At 40.4% G+C, this 21,203-nt stretch overlaps 2 protein-coding genes across 3 annotated transcripts in view; both read left to right on the top strand.

Annotated features, from left to right (window-relative positions):
• Positions 1 to 694: 694 nt before the first annotated feature.
• bsg (basigin) lies at positions 695 to 15,567 on the top strand. The gene is made up of 8 exons (XM_046049883.1): positions 695 to 918; positions 8,043 to 8,211; positions 9,040 to 9,128; positions 9,655 to 9,791; positions 10,006 to 10,282; positions 14,022 to 14,046; positions 14,146 to 14,218; positions 14,371 to 15,567. Exons 1-7 carry the CDS (start codon positions 855 to 857, stop codon positions 14,204 to 14,206), a joined length of 822 nt encoding a protein of 273 aa, XP_045905839.1. The 5' UTR covers positions 695 to 854; the 3' UTR covers positions 14,207 to 14,218; positions 14,371 to 15,567.
• A 1,515-nt stretch (positions 15,568 to 17,082) lies between these two features.
• The window catches only part of hcn2b (hyperpolarization activated cyclic nucleotide-gated potassium channel 2b), a 43,456-nt gene continuing 39,335 nt past the window's right edge, over positions 17,083 to 21,203 (top strand). For both annotated transcript variants that reach the window (XR_006825110.1, XM_046049463.1), the window contains exons 1-2: positions 17,083 to 18,093; positions 19,455 to 19,878. Coding sequence is in view for 1 of the 2 variants with exons in the window: in XM_046049463.1 (XP_045905419.1) it covers positions 17,252 to 18,093; positions 19,455 to 19,878 (1,266 nt within the window). In the remaining variant the exon portion in view is untranslated. The remainder of the gene's footprint in view (positions 18,094 to 19,454; positions 19,879 to 21,203) is intronic.

Raw genomic sequence — 21,203 nt, 5'->3', positions numbered from 1 at the left:
TTAGTACAAGACATTTCCTTACACTTTTGGCAGTGTATGCTCTAACAGCACACTGGGTGATTTTTCCTTTTGACACTATTTAAATGGCTGACATGCGCGTTAGTCCTGTGAATATGCAACAGACTTCAGTCCTATATACTTTTTTGAGACATTCTTCAGAATCCAAAAGAGCTTTATTGCCAATTAGTATTTTACATGTATGAGGAATTTGCTATGGTGATTAGGTACTAGACATAGATGTAAACATACAGTTGACATAAATGGATTTAAAAATATATAAATATGGAATAAACAGATGCAAGTTATAAAATATTGATCAAACTGTGAAATAAAAATAAAACAATGTGACAATTATTGTGCATAACTCCGGATTTGTGTTGTCCAAACACATTACAGGGGGAGAGGATTTGTATAAATATAAAAATAACAAAATATAAAGGAATGATAAGGAATAAAGAATGTTTCTTTAAAACAATCATCCGTGGGTATGGCAACAAATCACCACTTGACAAGTGTGCGTGTGTTTTTCATGAAACATTAAACTGAGTCTATTATAACGTTACGGTTTGCCCATGCAGTCTATGGTTTTGCCCAAATTACGTAAGAACATGATTATTAAACAAGTTTAAATGGCGACGTGACCACGCCCCTAAGCAATGCGTCATAAGTACGTGCTGATCAGGGCGTATGCGTGAGTTGCAACTAGAGGACGACCAGCTTGATCGGCGCCACAGTGAAACATTCAGCGCTTACATTTCGCTGGAAGTTCACACGGAAAGGAGGAAGGAGACTCAGCCCGCTGTAGTGTAAAATTGCGTTTATTCGACGATTTAGTAAATACTAAATTACCAATCATGAAGTTACTGTGGGCTGTCAGTGCCCTTCTGTTGAGCTGTTGGCGAGCCAGTGCCTCCACAGGTAAGAATTTTGTGTCAGCCATGTTGGGTTGAAGATGTAACGTTAACGTTAGACTTTGCCCTTATTTCGAACAATCAAAACGTTCATCCGATTCCTGCTTTGTTAATGTTAATTTTTTTTGGTGTCGAATACTATTTGCAGCTGCTATTAATACAGAATTTAAAACCCTTTTCTAGCGTTCGTGGGATACTCGCATATCAACATTATAGTGTTGCTAACGACAACTGTAACGTTAGCTAATTTGCAGTCGCAAAATCCTTTTTAGACGATTAACCAGCTGTTTTGTTACTGAAGTTAACGATAAACGGCAGTTCACGTTGTAATTTTTTCGAGACCTCTTGTCCCTCACTGTTTCACAGAAAGGCATTTTGGTATTTGCCAAACGTTAGCAAATACAATGGGTCACATGAGCCCTAACGTTAATCTAAAATGTATGGTGGTTCAGTAACCTGTTTTCTGTATGGACGTTAAATGACTCGCATTTGTGTACCTTTAGATTATCCCTACGATATGAAGTGATGCTATCAATTAGTAACTAGTCAACGTTATTTAACTGTCGTTTTCGCTGACCTGGGCCACGTTTTCCAAAATCACTAAGGGTGAAATAATATTAGTCCTTTTGTAAATCTTTAATTACAGCTTAATAGGAGCCGGAGCCCTGACTTGTAATGTTATGCCAGCATCCCCCTCTTCTATATTTTCTGTTGATTAAACTGTCATCTTTGCTTTAGATTCAGTGAGCCAGCAGGCCCAGTCAACGTAATACAGTCCCAATACTGTTTTTTTGAGCCTTTGCTTGTATAAATGTTACATTTGCTCTTCTTGGTGGTCACTTAATGACCTGCCACCAACCTTTCTGCTTCCTATCAGTTTGTCCACCTGGGTCGCCACTGACAAACGTTATTCGACTGAGAGCTACAATGTATTCATTGATTCTAGGCAATTATTTGCTGGGTGTGTCACGTGATTTGCATGTCAACATTACCAACAGCAATTATGGCAAGAAACCGACGTAATGACACGTATTTCTTTAGTCAAATCTCTGATGCACCTAGGTGTGAGCAATATTCATAGATACTTTTAATTTCTTATTTTGTCTCTGTGGACAACACAATTTATAGCAGTATTTTATTTTTATTATAAAGCTACCTTACAAATATTGCTTTGCTTTAAATGTCTAAGAATGATTACCCCCAATGAGCTTGTAAGTAGTTTAAAAAAAATAATAGTCCGCACTTGATACAAAATGTACACATAGTGGACTGATAATCCACACAATACAAAATGTACATGTAGAGGACTGATAGTCCGCACGTGATATAAAATGCACATGTAGGTGAATGATTAGGTTGTCACTGTATTCAGTCATGTCAGGATTTTAATGTCTTGTTTTGTTTTTGACATTAATAGCTATGTCCTTGAGTTTTAACACTAGAAAGGTGCAGTCATTTAAGTATACTAAAAAAACAAAAAATGAACCCAAACAAAGTCATTTTTCCACTCAGTATTTTGTCTCAAGTCAGTTAAGAGAGAGAGGAAAGTACATGCACTGACGATGATAATGTAAAACTATGGACCTTTAATTTGGTAGGTTCCCTAAAGGGTAAAACGGAAAAACTTTGATTTTGCAGAGTTTGTACAAGCAACTAGGCTTTGTTTGTTATGAATGTTATGTGCACGTTAGTCAAACACTTACAAGAAGCCCTCATGCCACTCGATGTTTCCTGCTTTGGTAATGACTGCTCTGGAGTAGATCAGGAGTAAAATTAGATTTCCCCTGAGTTTTAGCTTCATCTCTAGCTTAACTTTGGAATGAAAAGTGGGTTATGAGGTAGACTGGTAGGAAAGACAGGAAAAGCCCCCCCCCCCTATTTTTTAAGTGCCTGATGTTTTGTCCCAGTCATTTGGTAAATGGTGCTGAATACAGACTCATTTTGTTATTGACCACCATTTTGAGATCCCAGCTGCTTAACCTGTGCTCACTTAAATTATCCTTTTATGATTAGAGCCTGTAATAGTAGCACTGACAGTGACAGGTTTTGTTTTTTTGGGGTTGCGGTGGTGACAAATGTGTCAACAGCTGAATGATTACATTAGACAAAGTGGGCTTTTTGATTAGTGCACTCCACAAAGACAAATATACTTGAAAGGTCACAGCCAGTGGGTTTATATGGGCTAAAAGTGACAAGTATTTGCCCCCTCAACGGTGACCAGCAAGACCAAATATTACAAGGCTGAAATGGAAGCTTAATATGGCCTGGCAATGTGTTTCCAAGCGTGTCGCTGCTTTCATGTTGGAACCATCAACGTCCATCTTCTATTAGAAAGGACGTTACCTTATATTAGCCTTTCCTGTTTAGCACTATGGTTTAGTATTGCCATTTCAATATACTTTGTTACACAATGTTGAAAGTGGAGGATTACACTGTTTAGTCTGTTATACAGCTTTTTGTCTTTTCAAAAGGCTGAGTAAATTTCAACTTGAGTTGTTAATTTTCAACCAGCTGGTTGAAAGGAAAACTAAACTTTCCACGAAGATAAAGCATGTATCCCCATAGTTGGGGTTTACATGCTCTCCCATTCACTTTTTTTCTCATGCTATCGCATATCAAATATTTAAAATTTTAGTCTATTGTTAAAATTATTAGAGATGCACCAATTATTTTAAAGTCAGACCTACTAATTTTGTTGTTATTTTTAAGAACTATACTTTGACAGCATACACACACATTGTAAGGGATTTCTTTCTTTTTTTAAATTTATTATTAATAAGCATTGGTTATTCTTCATGGGTCCATCAGTTGTTTGTTCATAAACACTGACTATTAAATCATTTTTACATTTTCTTGAAAACCTCTCTCTCTTGGTTTCTGTCTCTCTGTGCAAAGTGCTAAAATGGGAAGCCAGAAATATATCTGGGCCCAAGTCTATGTGGGCAAGCAAATTGCGAGTTTTGTGTCAGTCTCAATCACTGAAGAACTTCCATGCCAACGACACGTTTTAGCGTGTATATGGCTGTGACAATGGGCTGTTACTGTCTATGCCACTGTGTGTTTAAATAGGACAGGATCAGATATGTGAGACTGATTGGCCCAGTCATTGGTCATGGCGGATCAAGCAGAAAACCGGTCGGTTCTGGTCACCACCCGATTTTATTTGTTTTTGCATTGTTCAGGCCACTTGGCTTGTTGACCAGCTATAGACTGTGACTAGTCAGGCTTCATGTGGTTTACATCTAATTGTAGTTGGGACTGGGGCATGGACTATATTTAAGTTGAACTTTTATACAGCATGTTCTACAAGGTGACCTCTGGGAAAGTTGGGGGAGCCACTTAGCTACGTTACATGATATTGTACGTGTATCAACTGAGGCTCTTGTTGACCAGTTCACAAGTCTGCCTGCTTTGTCTTTAGTTGATATCTTTGAACAGTTTTGGTTGAAAGTATTCTGAAAAATTCATCTTTAACACAAAATGAAGGATATTTTCATGTAGAAAATGGATGTGCATGTGTTTTTTTTTTTTTTTTTTTTTTGTGCTGCTGTTTTTCTTGTGGTACCGTGGCCCGCGCCCTGGTTTTGTTCTGCTTTGTGCTAGTTTAGGATTTTTCTGGGAGGAAAAGAACAAGCTCGCTGTGCTTGGGCGGTAGTGTGAGAATGTTGTTCTTCCCTGGACCCACCTCCTAAGTTTAGAGACACCCCCCCCCCCGACCACCTGTAAATAGCCAAACAGATCTGCCCTGCCTTGCCCTTTTATCAATGTGGAGAGCTGCGATACAGAGAAGGAAACAAATATCTAAGAAGTAAATCTATCAGTGATTTTTAAATGACACAATACAGTGGTTTGTGAACATTAAAGCCTAGCCAGAAAATAAGTTTCTTGACACAGCCACCCGTATACACTCGAGCAGGATTTGACAGCCCAATCAAACTCACAAGCATGTCAGACGATATTCTTATCTGTCAATAATTTTGTGAAAAAAATTCAATTTGATCATGTCATTCAAAAGAATGCATGTATTCATTTCTAAATCTGTTTGGTACAGTCAACTGTGCAACAGCTAAAATAAGTGTTTTCAGTATTATTCCCATGTTAATGCATCAAAGACATATGCTGAATGTTCATATTTGCCACTCAGTGGGGACTGACCGTGTTGACTTCCACGTACGCTAAGGTCATGTGCTTAAGCTGCATTAAATCACCGGCAGAATGTTCTGAAAAATAGGCTTGTGTGCCTGTTTTTAACACCCGAACCAGTGTTGGGTGACACAGGGTACAGCTGAGAAAAGGCACTCGCCCAAAGTGCTTTTTGCATGTCCTAAGGCTTTCATAGACTTTTTGATTTAATTATGTGAAATGTTTCATTTCAACCTCATCTGCTTTTTTTATTTATTTTTTTTCCTCTCCATGTTTCATTCATTGCACATTGTTTTGATTTCATGTGAATGCTCTTTAATGCTTTTAATGTTGTGGTTTTGTCTTTATGCTTTAACTGCCTTTAGGGATGATGAAGCTTTTTTGCCAGTCTCAACATTTTATTATTGCATAATTGCTAATACTGAGCCTTTAAAACCTTTAAATGGAAAAAACGCCCATAGATTGCAGAGAGCATCACACAAATGTTTCTAGTCTACTCTAATTGGTATAAATGGGGTAGACAAAATACACCTGTGTAATGCAGTACATTACAACCACAGCTCAAATTACTGCCTCCAAAATGATAGTTTGACCAAGAAATGAAACATTATAACCTTCATGAAGGTAGGATTTATTGCAAGGCAGCTGTATTAGAGTAACATTGTTTACATCGCGTGTATGGGTGGATGCTGCGCTGTCAGGTCGGCTCGGGTCATCCCTAATTGCCTTTTTATTTTATGTTGCATTTCTTATTTTCCTCGTTATGGGTCAGAGTACTGGAAATGTTGCTCTGATCTATGCTTTTTATTTATATTTTTTTCTCTCTTTCTTCTGTGTGCTTACTTTCATATTTCCATTTCATTTGTTTTATTAACTTTGTTTCTTTTTCTTTCTTTTTCCTTTTTGCTTGTCTTTCTTCCATCACTGCCTTTTATCACCAATCCATGAAATCACCTGGCTTGCTTTGAACCCACCACGTTCAAAAATTTCTCAATCACTGTCTGCTGGGCTGACAGCGGGTTTTATCAAGTCTCCCCTGTCTCAGATGAAGCTGATCGGCGACACCGCAGAGCTGCATTGTGAGGTGATAGGGAACCCCATCCCCGAGGTGCAGTGGTGGTTTGTAGAGGGTGAAGAGCCCAACGAGACCCTCACCCAGCTCTTTGACGGGGCGCGGGATGACCGTGTCCAGATAAATGCCACATACATAGCACATGCCACTAGCACCATTCACCTCACTAGCCTCACCTTCAACGACTCGGGCACGTACGAGTGCCGCGCTTCCAACGACCCTGACCGCAATGAACTGAAGAAGACGCCAAAAATCAAGTGGATCCGCTCGCAGGCAAACATTATTGTGATCGAACGTGAGTGGCAGAGGAAGCATGAGGAGTAGCAGCTTGGCTGTTCTCTCCTCATTAGTGAAGTCCTGGACATTCAAGCTCCTGTTGCACTCAACTCCCATGCTTCCCTGTTCAGAACCCTTTCCATCCTGCTTTACCCAGTATACACTTTCCCTCTCCTCTCCCCAAAAGCTCCGCGGTTGTCCTGTAGTAGAATATAAACCTGGTCATAAGGTTTGGCTCAGCCACGCCCTAATCCTGTATTGCGTGACACACGTCTTCAATCTGATGCCTTTTTTTTTTTTTTTTCTGTTTCAAGGCTTAAGTACCATTAGGATGTTTTCTTATATAATACTGGTCATAAGGTTGGAAATTTGCAAATGGCTCCTGCAGAAAAATTGAACAAACATTTAGAGAAAAGCAAAAAAGGGGTGTCAGATTACTTCATTAGTATTGCTTCTTGGTAGATATTTCTTTTGCTTGCAGTTTCCTTAATTGATACTAACATTGGCAATGCCCCTTTTTGTCTATGCTAGTAGACCGTTCCTGTGGCTTACGGCCTACTGAACTGTAGGCACAGAAGATGGCAACTGATTAATAAAAATTGTCAGCCACGGGGTATCTTTCTGCCTTGTGGTCCAGTATTATTATTTTGTCAGATTGGAAGAATTGGTCAGTTTCTTCTCCCGATTGAAGCAAAAAACACTTCATTATTACATTTATCATGTGATTGGCAGTGAAGCCAATTTGTCATCCCCTTCTTGTTGCTTCTTCTGCATGTATGAAAATATCTTTTTCCCCATGACCTTGTTGTAGACTACTGTATCTACTAGATTTCCAGTACTCCTATTGCTCCCCCTTTAATACTACTGTTGGTGGGACAGATCTTCCTATTTAGGGGAACTGTTTCCACCTATTCTGTGAATTTGTTCAGGACTTGTGTCAAACTGTTTTCTTGCTCTAATTTGGGAAAATGTATTTGTTTTCCTTCTCAAATTTGGTAAGTTGAAGGAAAATGCGAAGGACTTTGCTGGTAATTCCTTGATTTCCGCTTGACCACTTAACACTCAACCAGTGTCTCCACAAAAAAATTACCTGTTGTAGCCCAAAATATTTACACCCTGGCGACAGTAGGAAGAAGAACTGAGAAACACTGCTGTGATCTCATAGTTAACCTTCTTCTATCCTGCCTATCTTATTTCTTTGCTCGGCAGTGAGTGTGAGCACAGGGCATAGTACTGTCATCCACATCGTATGCCCTATGACATTTTGTTCCAACAAAACAGTTATTTTTGTAAAGACAACTGTTGAGTGTCGAGACAATGTAATTTCAACTGCAGTAACTGTAGCCTGGGTTGCAACACATAGCCAAAGCACAGATGCTACCTTTTTTGGCCATTTGCAAGTTTTAATAGCTATTGCAGGTAAATTACACATTTCTGTGGCATAATTTTTTTTTTTTTTTTTTTTTTATAGATTAAAACAGATGTCAGATACTGGTTATACACTAAATTTAAAGTAAATCTGTAGTTACTGCATTTTGCCTTTTGTGGGGCAGCACTGTCTAAACCTGCAAAAAATATGTTGTGTAATGCCAATAAGCTGAAATTTTAGGATAACGTTTTCCCTCTCTGTTTACATGAAGCCCCAAACATCATTACTGAACCCTCCGAGGTCAGCAACCAGACCTCTGCAGTCCTCAGCTGTAACTTGACAGAGTCCAACCTTCCCATCAAGGGCTCCCACTGGACGCACAATGGCAAACTCATTGAAAATTCCAAGTCTACTCTGGCCAGTCCATTCACAGTCCTTCGGTAAGTAGCCATGTCCAGCCATGTTTGTTTTCTTTTTTTGCCCTGAGATGCCTGTTTATATTTTGGGCAACTGTGCAGTTCACCGTTTCATAGTACTGCGTGAGTGAAGCATACAAGATAATTGCAAGCCCAGTTTTAGATGTCTATTGGGCTGAAAGCCTGAGCATCATTGATTTTTGAAGACATTAAATCATTTCTCAGCCTTTTATTTCTTCCCTTCTTTTGTCCTTAACTCTGATCCTTATGCTGTCCCTTTTTGGCTGTTACCACAGTCAATAGCCATCTTCATCCTCTAATGTTCTCATCATAGCACTTTGTGTATTTCCTTTTCTGTCATCCCTCCCCCTCTCGCTATCTCAACGTCTCCCTGGCTGCCTCCATTAGCAGCAGAGCTAGGGGAGCCATTCAGGCATTCACTGCTCTTGATTAGCAGAGAGATGGACCGTGCAGCTTTGCCGGTAGTCTTTGCAGCCGGGATAAGCGCCCCTAGCAGTGTGCTCACTTCCCCTGACCTTAATTCCCCATTAGAGAGCAGGCAGGACTGTACGGGACAACGGCACCAAACAAAAGTGGGATTGTGATTACCAGGGGAAATTTGAAATATGTGTTGCATGGACAAGCAGCTTTATTATTTTTACCCCTGGCCCTTGGTTCTGTTGTGAAGTTTCTACTTATTTAATGATGATGAATGAATGATTAGTTTTCCACTTAGCTAATTAATCATGAAGTCATTAATGTGCTTCAATAGAATCTGTTAGATGTCACCACCTACTATATGCTACTGTAGGTCTGCGGAGAAAAATACCTGATTTCTATTTCTTTCCGTAGTTTGGACAAGATCACATACACTTCTGGTGGAAAGTATGAATGTGTGTTCCTGACTGAGCCAGAGGTGAAGCAGACAATTGAAGTCAAAAGTAAGTTTATGCATGATTACTACAGATGTCCCTATTTACATTGGAATTTAACTACCATGGTTGCAAATGTAGAAAAACAATAGAGAGATTCAGTGCAAGCAGCCATTTTCCAGGAAGCAGCATGTGATGTGTTATTTTGAACAGATAAGTGCTGTTATTATTTAAGATGATGCTTGTGCTCTGCTGGTGGTCCTGTCCTTAAACTGTTGATTTACTTGGAATACAAATGTCATTGAGCTTTAATGTAAGACACCATGAGCTCTGATCTTATCTAATGCGTTTTCTCTCTGTGCTGTTGTTGAGTTCTCCATTAAGGCAACTGAATGAAATTTAAGTTTTACATCAAAGGAATGTTAAAACAAAATTGATCGTGCAAATCAATGGAACAAAAGTGTTATTGTGAAAGTAGCTCTGGAAATTCCAGAAGTTCTTGGTTTCAGGTTTCTTACTTGAAGGTGCCTCTTGATCCAGGATAAATGATTAAAGGCAATTTTATGAATTAACAAACTTTCATCTCCTGCTGTAGCAATTGCCCATGTTTCTGCCTACAAACACTCTGAGCATGGCAATGAGAAGGACAAAGGTGTGATGGTCTGTGTGAGCCACGGGTATCCACTGCCCACTGACTGGGGATGGGTCAAAGTTAAAGATGGCATCCAAGTGGTAAGTGTTCCAAGTTGTAATCTTAATTATCTTTAATTGATTCTGGATATGTTTTTTGTCTGCAGTTCTAAACCAGAGTACGTGAACCTAAACAATTTTGGTCACATTAAATTTTTTGATGCTTTTAGTTGCAAATGATTTATTTGTAAAGTGAAATAATCAGACTTTTCTTGCCATTTGCATTACTTAACTTGTTGCTTAAAAAAACCCTCAGCCTATCATGAACGGCTCTAGCGACAAATATGAGATCCAGAGCACCCTCAACAAGACCACTCTAACCATTAATGACCTGAGCATTGAAAACGACATCGGGGACTACATATGCTTTGCAACAAATGAACTTGGCATGTCCAACGACAAGATCCACCTGCGTGTCCGCAGTCGCTTGGCTGCTCTGTGGCCCTTCCTTGGCATTGTGGCTGAGGTCATCATCCTGGTGACCATCATCTTCATCTATGAAAAGAGGAGAAAGCCTGATGAGGTCAACGACGGTACGTACCCACACTGCCTCCAAAACTACATAAAATCACTACAAAAACTCTAATGGCATTTTTCAGAGCGACATTATCGCTACATGATAAAATGCTGCCCTCTTAATTATTTCAATTACACCACTGTCTTAACAGTATTGGAGGGTTCAGGAAAAACAAAACTGTGGGTCAAATAAGTTAATCGTCTGGCAGAACACTGGATTTGGCAGGCAAATACGTGCAAGTCACATTCCTTTTATATTTTGTTGCTGTGAATTGCCGCATTCTGTGGTTTTATTTTGTTTACATCAAAACATAAGGTGAGGTGATGACATACCACAGTTAAAACAGCTTTACTCACAGTACTATAAAGTGTATTACTGGGCCTCTTAGATCGTATTTAATCTTCTCACCTGAAGCAACACTAGGGCACCAGTGCTGTCCCCTTTATTAACACGGTGCTGTGTTCGATCTAAACAGCCGATTAGCGCTATGAATTACATTTGTCAGTGGTCGGTGAATTCCAAAACTTAAGCCTAGTTCACACTACATGATTTTTTTTAGCCCAATTTGCCGCTAGGCAAGCTCGGCGACAGTCAGGCTGTGATTGGGGGTAAATCAGCGGTCGATCAGCAGATATCTAGCATGCTAAATATCTGGAAGAATCTGCCGACTGGACTTCCACATCCAGCCAGTGAGAGCAGACAGCTGGTAGCTGCTTTTTCACCGCAAAACACTTTTACTCACATCCAGCTCTCTCTGTAGCTCAGACAATCCCTGCTAGCTGCGTGTGCTAATCCATTCTTTCACCCATATTTAGGGCCCGAGCACGAACCGTGCGAGGTCCCTATTGAATTTGTAAAGATTATAGATAGAGATATATAATTATAATTTTATATTTTTTTTCTGCACAGTAGGCTCAATTTTGGGGGCCTAAACATACTCAAACTCACCAAACTTTGCACACATGTCAGAAGTAGTGAAAAATTTCGTATCTTATGGGTTTCGCAATGACTCGCTAGCGCCACCTAGAAAATTGGAAAAAAATTAGCCCCTCGTTCACGTTCAGCCTACATGCACGAAATTTTCTGGGGACATGTATCATATCAAGACGCACAAAAAAGCCTCAAGAACCCATACCCTAAACTCAACAGGAAGTCGGCCATTTTGAATTTTACGGCCATTTTTGGATGATTTACACACTTTGTACTTTAACGAACTCCTCCTAGGGATTTAGTCGGATCGACGTCAAATTTCTGCTGTGCCTTTTCTTCACCTAGTGTGAACACGACAGCGACTTCAAGACTCCCCTTACAAGAAAGCAAGTTGTGTAGTGTGAACGGCACGGCCGTCGGCCGGTGCGGAAAGTCGTGTAGTCTGCACAAGGCATTACTGGCCATTTTGCTATTTTACTAATTGCACGGGGTTTAGTTGGAGGAAAATATCATATCAATAGTTTGCTTCCTGAGTGGCTGTGAAAATATCCATCAAAGTAAAAATACAGACCTTTTTGAAGGTAGATATGGCACAGATATGACCTTTTCTGTCCCCTGTTGTAAAGTGTGGCTAAAAGAACATAAAGAAGCTTCCAACAGAAGTGGTTACTGTTCTGTAAGTTGAAGATTTAGTGTCCCCCAGTGGCAAGTTGGAGACCATTAAGGCAAACCCTCTTTAGGTAATGTGTAGACTATAGTTGCATGCATTCAATGTGAACCCTTTATTGTCTTTTGGTTGTTTATTATTTTACATTTTTGATATATATAGATCAGGTGTTGGCGTCGGCCTCTGTGTAAACTATCTGTGATAGAAACTATTATTATATTTTTTTATTATTTACATTTTTACTTCTCTGTTCGCTGCTGATTTTGCATTTTGGTAAGTGGACAAAACTGCATGTCAGACTGAAGTGGTTGAGCTGAGATGACGGCGTGGAAAAAGCTATGGGAGTCTGAATGAACTGCTTTCATAGTCGCCACTTCTAAGAGGAATGCGCTCAAAGATTTGGTCACTCTTTCACTGGCCCTGCAATCAGCAAACTTTAAAATATTTCCTTTCCACTGCCTTTATTGGTCGTGGTGTTTTTTTTTTTTTGTTTGTTTTTTTTTGTTGTTTTTTAAATTGTGTGTTTGAGCCAATGAAAGAGTCAAATGAGACCCATAAGCTAGTGTAATGGTTTGACATGAAATTGGATAGGTTGAAAAGTGAGAGGTTTCAGCATTCTGTCTGCATGCTTTCTGCATCTTGTACTTTATGCATGATAAGGGTTAGGCAACCCTCTTAAGACCAGTACATTTACATTTGTCTCATCCACCATTCGGCCACACAGATTAGCCTACTCTTGCCTTTACCCTGTGAAAACATGGTCTTGCTCTGGTGTGAATACTGCCACTATACATTGCCAGGTTGTGTGTCAGCTCTGCCAGTTAAAAGATGTTTACTTTTGTTTTTTGTATCTTAAAGGCTAACTTCGGTATTTTTCAACCTCAACCCTATTTCCCTATGTTTTGTGTCTGTGACTAATGGGGACAATGTGTTTTTAAAATTGGTCCAATATTAGGGGAGCCTGCTGCAGTCGGCAGCAGCGAAATAGGGCTACAAAGTAATCCTTGGGGGCTGTTGCGCACCCTCAAGGTACATCCACTAAAAGGCTTGTTTTTTCCACTGACAGGCTCAGATTGTTATAAGAATCTGACATCAGCGGAAATGATCAGACCTTTTTTTTTTATTTTAAGCGTAAGATCCCCTTTTTTTTTTTTTTTTTTTTTTTTTTTTTTTTTTTTTTTTTTTTTGTGTGTGTGTGAACCAAAAGGTTGCTATTTTGCTCTCAAAATTACCAGACTCCCTTGACGGCATCAGTAATTTTACCTCCCTGGTCTTCTGCTGCCTCGATCAGTTAGGTTGTCATTGAATGACTTAAAAACAAGCACACAACAAAACAAACTCACCAAATTCATACAATACCACTAACCGGTCGAGGCAGTGGTAGATCAGCAAACACCCTTGTTCTACAAGTTGAGATGATGATTTTGTCAGAGTGGGTTGCTTTGGACATAGCAACTGTTTCTGGTTAATTGCAAAGGTTTATCTTGGTAGGGTTAATGTTTCCACAATGTTGTCAGACACTTGTAATAACAATCTGAGCCTGTCTGTTGCAAAAACAAGCACTTTACTGGAGGTACTTTGAGGGTGTGCAATTCTCTGCTTCCAACAGCAGCACGCTCGCTCAAAACAAATTAAAGAATGAATAAAATATTGTCCCCATTACTCACATAGACACACAGACGTTATAAAATACCGGCGTTACAATTTAATACAGCCACGGCAGTGTTTTGTGTCCTTTGCTTGTATTGCATGAGCCTCTGTGATGCTAAGGGGTGACTCTGGATGGTGCACAAAAATGTTTCAAATGTTGTTGCAGATTTACTGAAGTCAGCTATCCATTAGGTGACTTTTAGCAATATGTTTTAATACAACACAAACAATGATTATGTGTGGGATTGCTCTATAAAGGATTTTGTTGTATCCTTCATTGTCAGAAATGCAACAGGCGGGCATGCTTCAGTTCATTTTTAGTTGGATTTGATCATCAGAATCATGTTGCAGAGGATGTCATGTTCTAACATTTGCTACCATTATCTGGGGGGGCATGTACTGCTCACACCAATTGCAGACATGTAACATGCTGTCAACTGACTCTTGTTTTTTTTTTTGTTTTGTTTTTTTTTTGCCTTTCTTTTATCAATCATTTACTGCGGCCCAGATGACGACTCAGGATCTGCTCCTTTGTAAGTAGAGTCATCAGCTCAGTACCTTGATTGTCACTAAAGATGTGGGATTTTTTTTGTTTGTGTTTTTACACAACTCATGTTTACTCTGTCTTTCAGGAAGAGCAATTCTAATGCAAATCACAAAGACAAGAATGTGAGGCAAAGGAATTCCAACTAGAAGCTGAAAGAGGTGCGTGAATCTGTGAAGTTCTTAAAATTAAAACCTTACTGTGGGCTACTCAGCCTCTGCACATTTAATACCAACCTTGAACAAAATAAACATTATCTGAAAACAAATCTAATTCTTTACTCATGCAACTTTTTTTTTTTTTTCTTTTCTAGATGGACAACCCACACGGAAGTCCAGGATTCAGCTGTTGTGTTGCACATTCTTAGTGTGCACCCTGCAATTTTAAGTACCTTTTTTGTGCTTGGGTGTTGATGTTTAAAGAAGTTGACCGATTTTCCTCTTTTGTTCTTCTATATTCTTCTCCACATTGTGCAGCCAGAGAACATAGTGTGAAATAATTTCTGTTTGAGGCCATGGGGCACATATTGCATGAGTTTTAAAATGCTATCTAGCAAAAGTGTGTGTTTTGTTGTAAAAATCACTAGAATGTTCACATGAGGAATGCTTAGTTTGCGCTTATTTTCAGTTGATGCTGATGCTTCCCGCACTGACCTCACAGTTGTTGTTCTTTTGCTTTTGATATTCTGCAGAGTGGACTGGTTACTTGTAAAACCAGCACAAGTTCTGTTCAGAGGAACAATTTTAAACCTGATGCATCGCTGCAATTCTTATAGCAACAACTGGAGTGCGTTTGAATTCACGTTTGATCTGTCCCTACAACACGACAAACCTCCCTTTGCAGAGTGTTATACTTTGCCTTAACAAGCACGATGTCTCTTTTTGTGTTCTAGCATTTTGTTACCTGCCACAAGATGTGAATGAAATGCAGGAGCAACTTAAGATTCTACGTATGCTAGGTTTTGTTGCCGTAAGAAATTACAGTTCTTTTTAGAAAGGAAAGCTTTTGTCCCTTTAATTCATGCTTTGATTTCCTTTTTCCTATTAACATATTTTAAATGGAAAGTTTTAGTCACACAATGTTTTTGTTGCCAGTGTCAAAGCCACATAAAAAGATAATATGGACCAAGTGCAAGAGATGTTGCTTCTGTTGAATGCAACTTTAATACTAAGCAATGATGTTTCAATCTAATACAGCAGATAAACGTTATAAAAAGATGTATTTCTTTCTCACTCAATGTGATCTGAGATGATTTAAAAAAACAAAACAAAAAAAAACATTTGTGTGCGATTGTTGAACCGTCGTCTCTGTCCCCCTTCACTGTGTAGATGATTCAAAGCCATATGTTCCATATAACCTGATTAGTGTTGTGATTGGATGTTACCATTTCAGAATTACACAAATAAAAAAGACCTAGCCAGAGTTGTGTAAATTGTTGTATTTTTTCCGAGTAGATGGAAAGTTATCGGTTGTACAACTTGCACAAACTGAATAAAGGTATTGGATTTTACACGTCGGTTTACTTTTATTCAAATGACAAAAGGGTGACTTGTGTACAATGATCTCTATATATTTGTTTTGTGGGGTTTCCTGTTCGGCAAATAAATGCTGTCGCTGTATCAGGGCTGACTGTTACAAAAACAGTTAATCCAAGTGAAAAGTGGGTATTTTTGTGTTTTGAAAAATATAAAGCATGTCATGACTTTGAGCCTCATTACATTCCCATTCATTTTGCTCACTCTTTTATCCAAAGCAGTTTACAATTGCTATATGTCAGAAGTCACATGCCTCTGGAGCAACTAAGGGTTAAGTGTCTTGCTAAGGGACAATTTGGATGTGTCACAGTGGAACTGAACCTGGGTCTCTCACACCAAAGGCATGTGTCCCTGTAACCCCTCCCCCTAGCTTCACATCAAAGTGCCTAAAGCAGAGAACATGAATAGCCTTTTCCTCTGTATACTGTTGCATACCTAAACAAATGTACAAAGTGATCTCACAAGGGGGTAGTAAGGGATAAAGAATGTGTTCAGTATTTCTCAACCCATGCCTTATCAATAGGGCAGGTGTAGACAAACACAAAAAACAATGTTATTTGTGAAATGGGAAATTGTAAGTTCAGACATGTCTTGACATTGACTTGGCTTGCACAAACTCCTTTTCCAGGACAGATCTTGACCCCCCCACCCTTTCCTGAAGAGTATGTCTGATCATGTTGTGCTTCCTTACTGTATAAAGGAGATTTATTTTTTTATTAGAATTAGATTAATCTTGTTTTTTGAAACCCTGCTCATTGGATGAAGCTGTAAACGGAAGTGCATTAAGACAAACAGGGAATGCATGTTTAAGGAGCTGATATGGTGTGGTCCAGACTTGGTGGAGCCACAAAAGCAACAGGTCAAGTTAATGTCTGAGTTCTAACGGGTAGAGACTCCTTCTGTTTGCAATATTATCTAGACGCTACTATCTGGGTGTCCAGGAAGCTTTAGAGTGTAAAATCTCTATTTTCCACAAGGTGGAGCAATTTAACAAAGAATGTGAGGCCCTGACCATATTGGCAGACTATTAACCGAAATCAACAGGCAGACGCTGTTTATACAGCTTCCCAATGTAGTCAAAGATCTAGTAGCCTAGCATATAATGACTATGGATCACCTGACCACGGCAGTAGGCTATAGGTTAGGCTACTGGCTGATTTGAATCTGAGCTCCATTGTGGGTGACAAAATATGGAGAACTTGGTGGATTCTTGTGACCTTCCGTCACCTTTTGTCCTGCTGTTCCTTCTTCCTGTCAGGTGAGTTTACTCATGTATTTAAACATCTAGGCTATCTATGCGTTTATTTATTAGCTAAATCGAGTTTTCTTACTAATCACACGTCAGGCTGGGCGTGTCCTGGTTTGACAGGTTGCTTTCTTTTGTTCACATAGTTTCTTTAATAGCCTAAATTTATACTTGTAGGTGGTCGCAGCCCAGGGGTAATGCTGTGCTCTCTCTCACTCTCTCACTCACTCACACACTCTAACAGCAGCCAGGTTGCAGCCATAGCAACGCCACCTGGTGCGCTGTTATCCGTAAGTGGTGTGGATGGAAAGCAGAGGCTGCTTTGAACTCCGCGCACCTGCCGCCGCCGCCGCCCAGTCTCGCCAGGTTCAAGGTACGGGAGTTTCTTTTCTGTTTGCCTTTGCCTGCCTGCTATGGACGAGACGGAGGACGGCGAGGAGGAGCCCAAATTCCGGCAGCCTCGACCACCTCAAGTAGCCCGCGAGGATCATGTGAGAAGCGGAGGAACCGAGATGAAGAAATTTACGCCAGGAGGCGGAGCTGCGTCCTTTGCGCGCAAAAACTCCTACAACAATGAGCTGTGGCTCCTGCGAGACGCGGACCCCGCACCTGCCAGTGGCAGCGCAGCCTCTGCTTTGTTATGCCAGAGGGATGCTGCTGGCGGCCGAGGCGGCTCAGAGTCAGACCACAGGAGTGGAGGGGACACAGAGGCAGGCGTCACAGGAGAGGGAGCCATCGGCATGATATGCAACAAAAACGGAGATTGTAGAAGGGACCCGACCAGTTCAGGGAGCCTCTCCTCTCTCATCTCAAGGCAGGAGAAGCAGACGGATGGAGTAGTGGCAGCAGCTGAAGACGGCAAGGGGCAGGCTGCGATTATGGACGGCTCTCTCACTTCAGCGGGGTCCCTGACACAGGGGCCCGGGGCCGAGGTCAAGACCGCGGCAGCGATGGAGAAAAAGGACTCAAGAGTTTCCTTCTCCAACGCCCCGGCAGGTAAAGGACAGACTCCGAGTCAACAGTCAAGAAATTCTGTCACATTTTCCAAAGCTGAGGATGGCTCTCAGATAGTGCCGGATGATGGAGACTCCAGGGGGAACCAGACATACATGCAGCGGCAGTTTAGTTCCATGCTTCAGCCCGGAGTTAACAAGTTCTCCCTGCGCATGTTTGGCAGCCAGAAGGCAGTGGAGAAAGAGCAAGAGCGCGTAAAGTCAGCAGGCAACTGGATTATCCACCCATACAGCGACTTCAGGTATGGGTCAAGCCGAGTTAGGTTCATAAACCGCTTACTCTTAGATTGAGTTGGTCTGCATGGAATATAAAGAGCCTGTGATCTCTGTGTGATTGTATGTATATGGTATTAACACATTGTCTGATTCTCCATATCAAACTTTATATCTGAGAATACTAAAAGTAAGATGTCCTCCATAGAAAGAACTTTAGCTGATTTAAACATATTTACAATTATGTTTTTATAATGCTTAACATTTTTACTGGGGGAATAAAACTTAAGGGCTGAATTTGATCCATTTAGAAGACTGGGAAATATTTTTATATTTATCTACGTATTGATGCCAAATGGGTCAAACATGTAAGTTGGGAAAGTTATGTCATTGAGTTGGAATGCGTCTGAACATCTGTTTAAGCACCAAGGATAGCTCCTCCAATTACCTCAAGCATAGAACAACATCAGTCTGACAATAAAACCAACTATGTGAGCTCTTAACTCGCTTTGCTGTGGGGTGGGGGGTTGCTATGAAAATATTATTTATATAAGAGATTGTTGATTAGTGGTTTTATGGGGAATGGTGTCAAGGAACACTGAACACAGTTGAAGATAATAGGGAACATAGGATTCAAGTCATGACTCAGCAACACTCACCCACTTACTCTGAGCTGATCAGACTGCAGGGCCACTTAGGCTTTCGGAACAACCCAATACAAAAACATATAGGGCTGCAAATAAGTCTTTTTTTTTTTTTAAATTGCTAAATTAATCTGCTAATTATTTCCTTGATTAATCATTTGGTCTATAAAATTTCAGAAAATAGGGAAACATTCCAGTGTGACGCCTTCAAATGTGATGTTTTGTTCAGTTTTAGATAAAGAAGAGCAGCAAAGTCTCACTTTGGGAAAGCTGGGACCAGAGTATATTTGGCATTTTTGCTTGACAGTTGATTAATTGATTATCTATAAATAGTTGCTAAATAATTAATTCTCTTATAATGGACAGTTAGAATTCAAACCTTTGTGCAAGCGTTGTTTTAAAGTGTAATAGAAGCAATTATGAATCTGAAATGGAACACAAAACTGGAGCCGTGATAGTTGCTGAGACATCCTCTGCCAGTGGCATTACTACAGCTCGTCTTCCCTTAATATCTCTGCCTGCTTGCCCTTGGTTTGACCTTGTCTGGTGTCAGATGGTATAGGTTACCTCACCAGGAGAAGGTACAGTGCAATCAAGTGAAACAGGCTCACTTTGCACTTTATTTGTGTAACTATCATGTAGTGATTTCCCTCAGATCAGCATATTTCAAGTTTGTGCGTGAGAGATTAAATGGCCACCCACTCCATCTCTAACCCTCTTCTCCACCACTGCTTTACCGTTGCCAGGTTCTACTGGGACTTCACCATGCTGATGTTCATGGTGGGCAACCTGATCATCATCCCCGTGGGCATCACCTTCTTTAAGGAGGAGACCACCACGCCCTGGATCATCTTCAATGTGGTTTCCGACACCTTCTTCCTCATGGACCTCGTGCTGAACTTCAGGACTGGCATCGTGTTCGAGGACAACACCGAGATCATCCTCGATCCCGAGAAGATTAAGATGAAGTACCTGAAGACCTGGTTTGTGGTGGACTTTGTCTCCTCCATACCCGTGGATTATATCTTCCTCATCGTGGAGAAAGGGATAGACTCTGAGGTGTACAAGACGGCCCGGGCGCTTCGCATCGTTCGCTTCACTAAGATCCTCAGTCTGCTGCGGCTGCTGCGGCTGTCCAGGCTCATCCGTTACATACACCAATGGGAGGAGGTAGGCTGAGATTCAGCATTTATAATCCAGTGAAAACCATTGCCTAATAAAAGTGCTTTATTTAGGCAAAGCTGGTGGTAACACCAATCTAAGATATCTGTAACCTGACTGATATGGGATGATATATTGGCCGATATTCTGTAAACAGACATTTTTGGTGATAATATGTCAAATCTGATTGTTCAAGAACTGTGTTAGATATTTAACAGTTGAACAATAAATGTCCTAATGAATTTATTTTAATTACTGTGACAGTAAATATAAGATAGCAGCAAAATGTGTAAGCGCAACTGCATTACGGTAAACAAACAACAAACTGAAAATGAAATTAACACTTTATGTATTTGTGTTCGTGTTTCTTTTTAAGTTAAAATATACTAGATCTAGACCGATATATTGCGATACTAGCGGTCGATATTAGCTTACTACAGATATATTTGTATTGGGTACATGTTGGCAGATAAACAAATAAATAAATACTAAAAGTAGGTTTGTGGTAATTTAGAAATAGTGTTACCATGACATAGTTTTTCCACCAGAGGGCACTGACAAGTTGATTTTTCAACTGTGAATTGTCCTGCTTTGTCACAGTTCTTTAAAATTACAAATATAAGGGATCCATATGAAGATCGTTGTTTATGTTGAAAATCCAGTATCGGTCCAGTAAAAAAAAATCCAGGTTTAGCAAAATCCTGTATCGGTCAGGCTATATATGATAGTGTCTGTTGCCTTTGCAGACAATTTTCCCAACGTTTCTTCAACATTTACTTTAACATCATGTCTATGAAGATTCTCAGTCATCCAGGTCATAGTTATCCAACGAAGGTTAAAATCAAGGGCAACTGGACTTGGTTGAAGATACTGGAAGACGTTTCGTCCCTCATCCAAAGGACTTCTTCAGGTCTGACTGACTGGCAGGGAAACTCAGCTATTTAACCTCAGTGGGGTCGTTATCCCGGGTCATCGATACCGCTGGTTCGTTAGTGTTCCTTGTTGCTGTGACGACAGTCGTTACAGTCGTTAAGACTACCTGTGGCCAAGACTGAACGACCATCGTTGGTATCTTCACCTGAGGTCAATAGGTTACGTTTGTTGAGTTTCCTGGGAAGTGATGAAAGGACAGCATTGTAAGTGGGGGATAAGTGGTGGCGTAGCCCCCCTCCCCTGTTCAATGACGGCTTCTCAACCCTGGTGTAGATGGCTTCCTTGACACCTCTTTCAAACCAACCATCTTCTCTGTCTAAAATGTGCACCTGGTGGTCCTCAAACGAGTGTCCTCTGTCCTTCAAATGTAAGTAGACTGCAGAGTCTTGACCTGAGGAGTT

The sequence above is a fragment of the Micropterus dolomieu genome, linkage group LG05 (assembly GCF_021292245.1).
Source record: "Micropterus dolomieu isolate WLL.071019.BEF.003 ecotype Adirondacks linkage group LG05, ASM2129224v1, whole genome shotgun sequence".
NCBI classification, from domain to species: domain Eukaryota; kingdom Metazoa; phylum Chordata; class Actinopteri; order Centrarchiformes; family Centrarchidae; genus Micropterus; species Micropterus dolomieu.
Note: the sequence above shows the minus strand (reverse complement) of the source record. Positions and strands in the feature narration are given on the sequence as shown.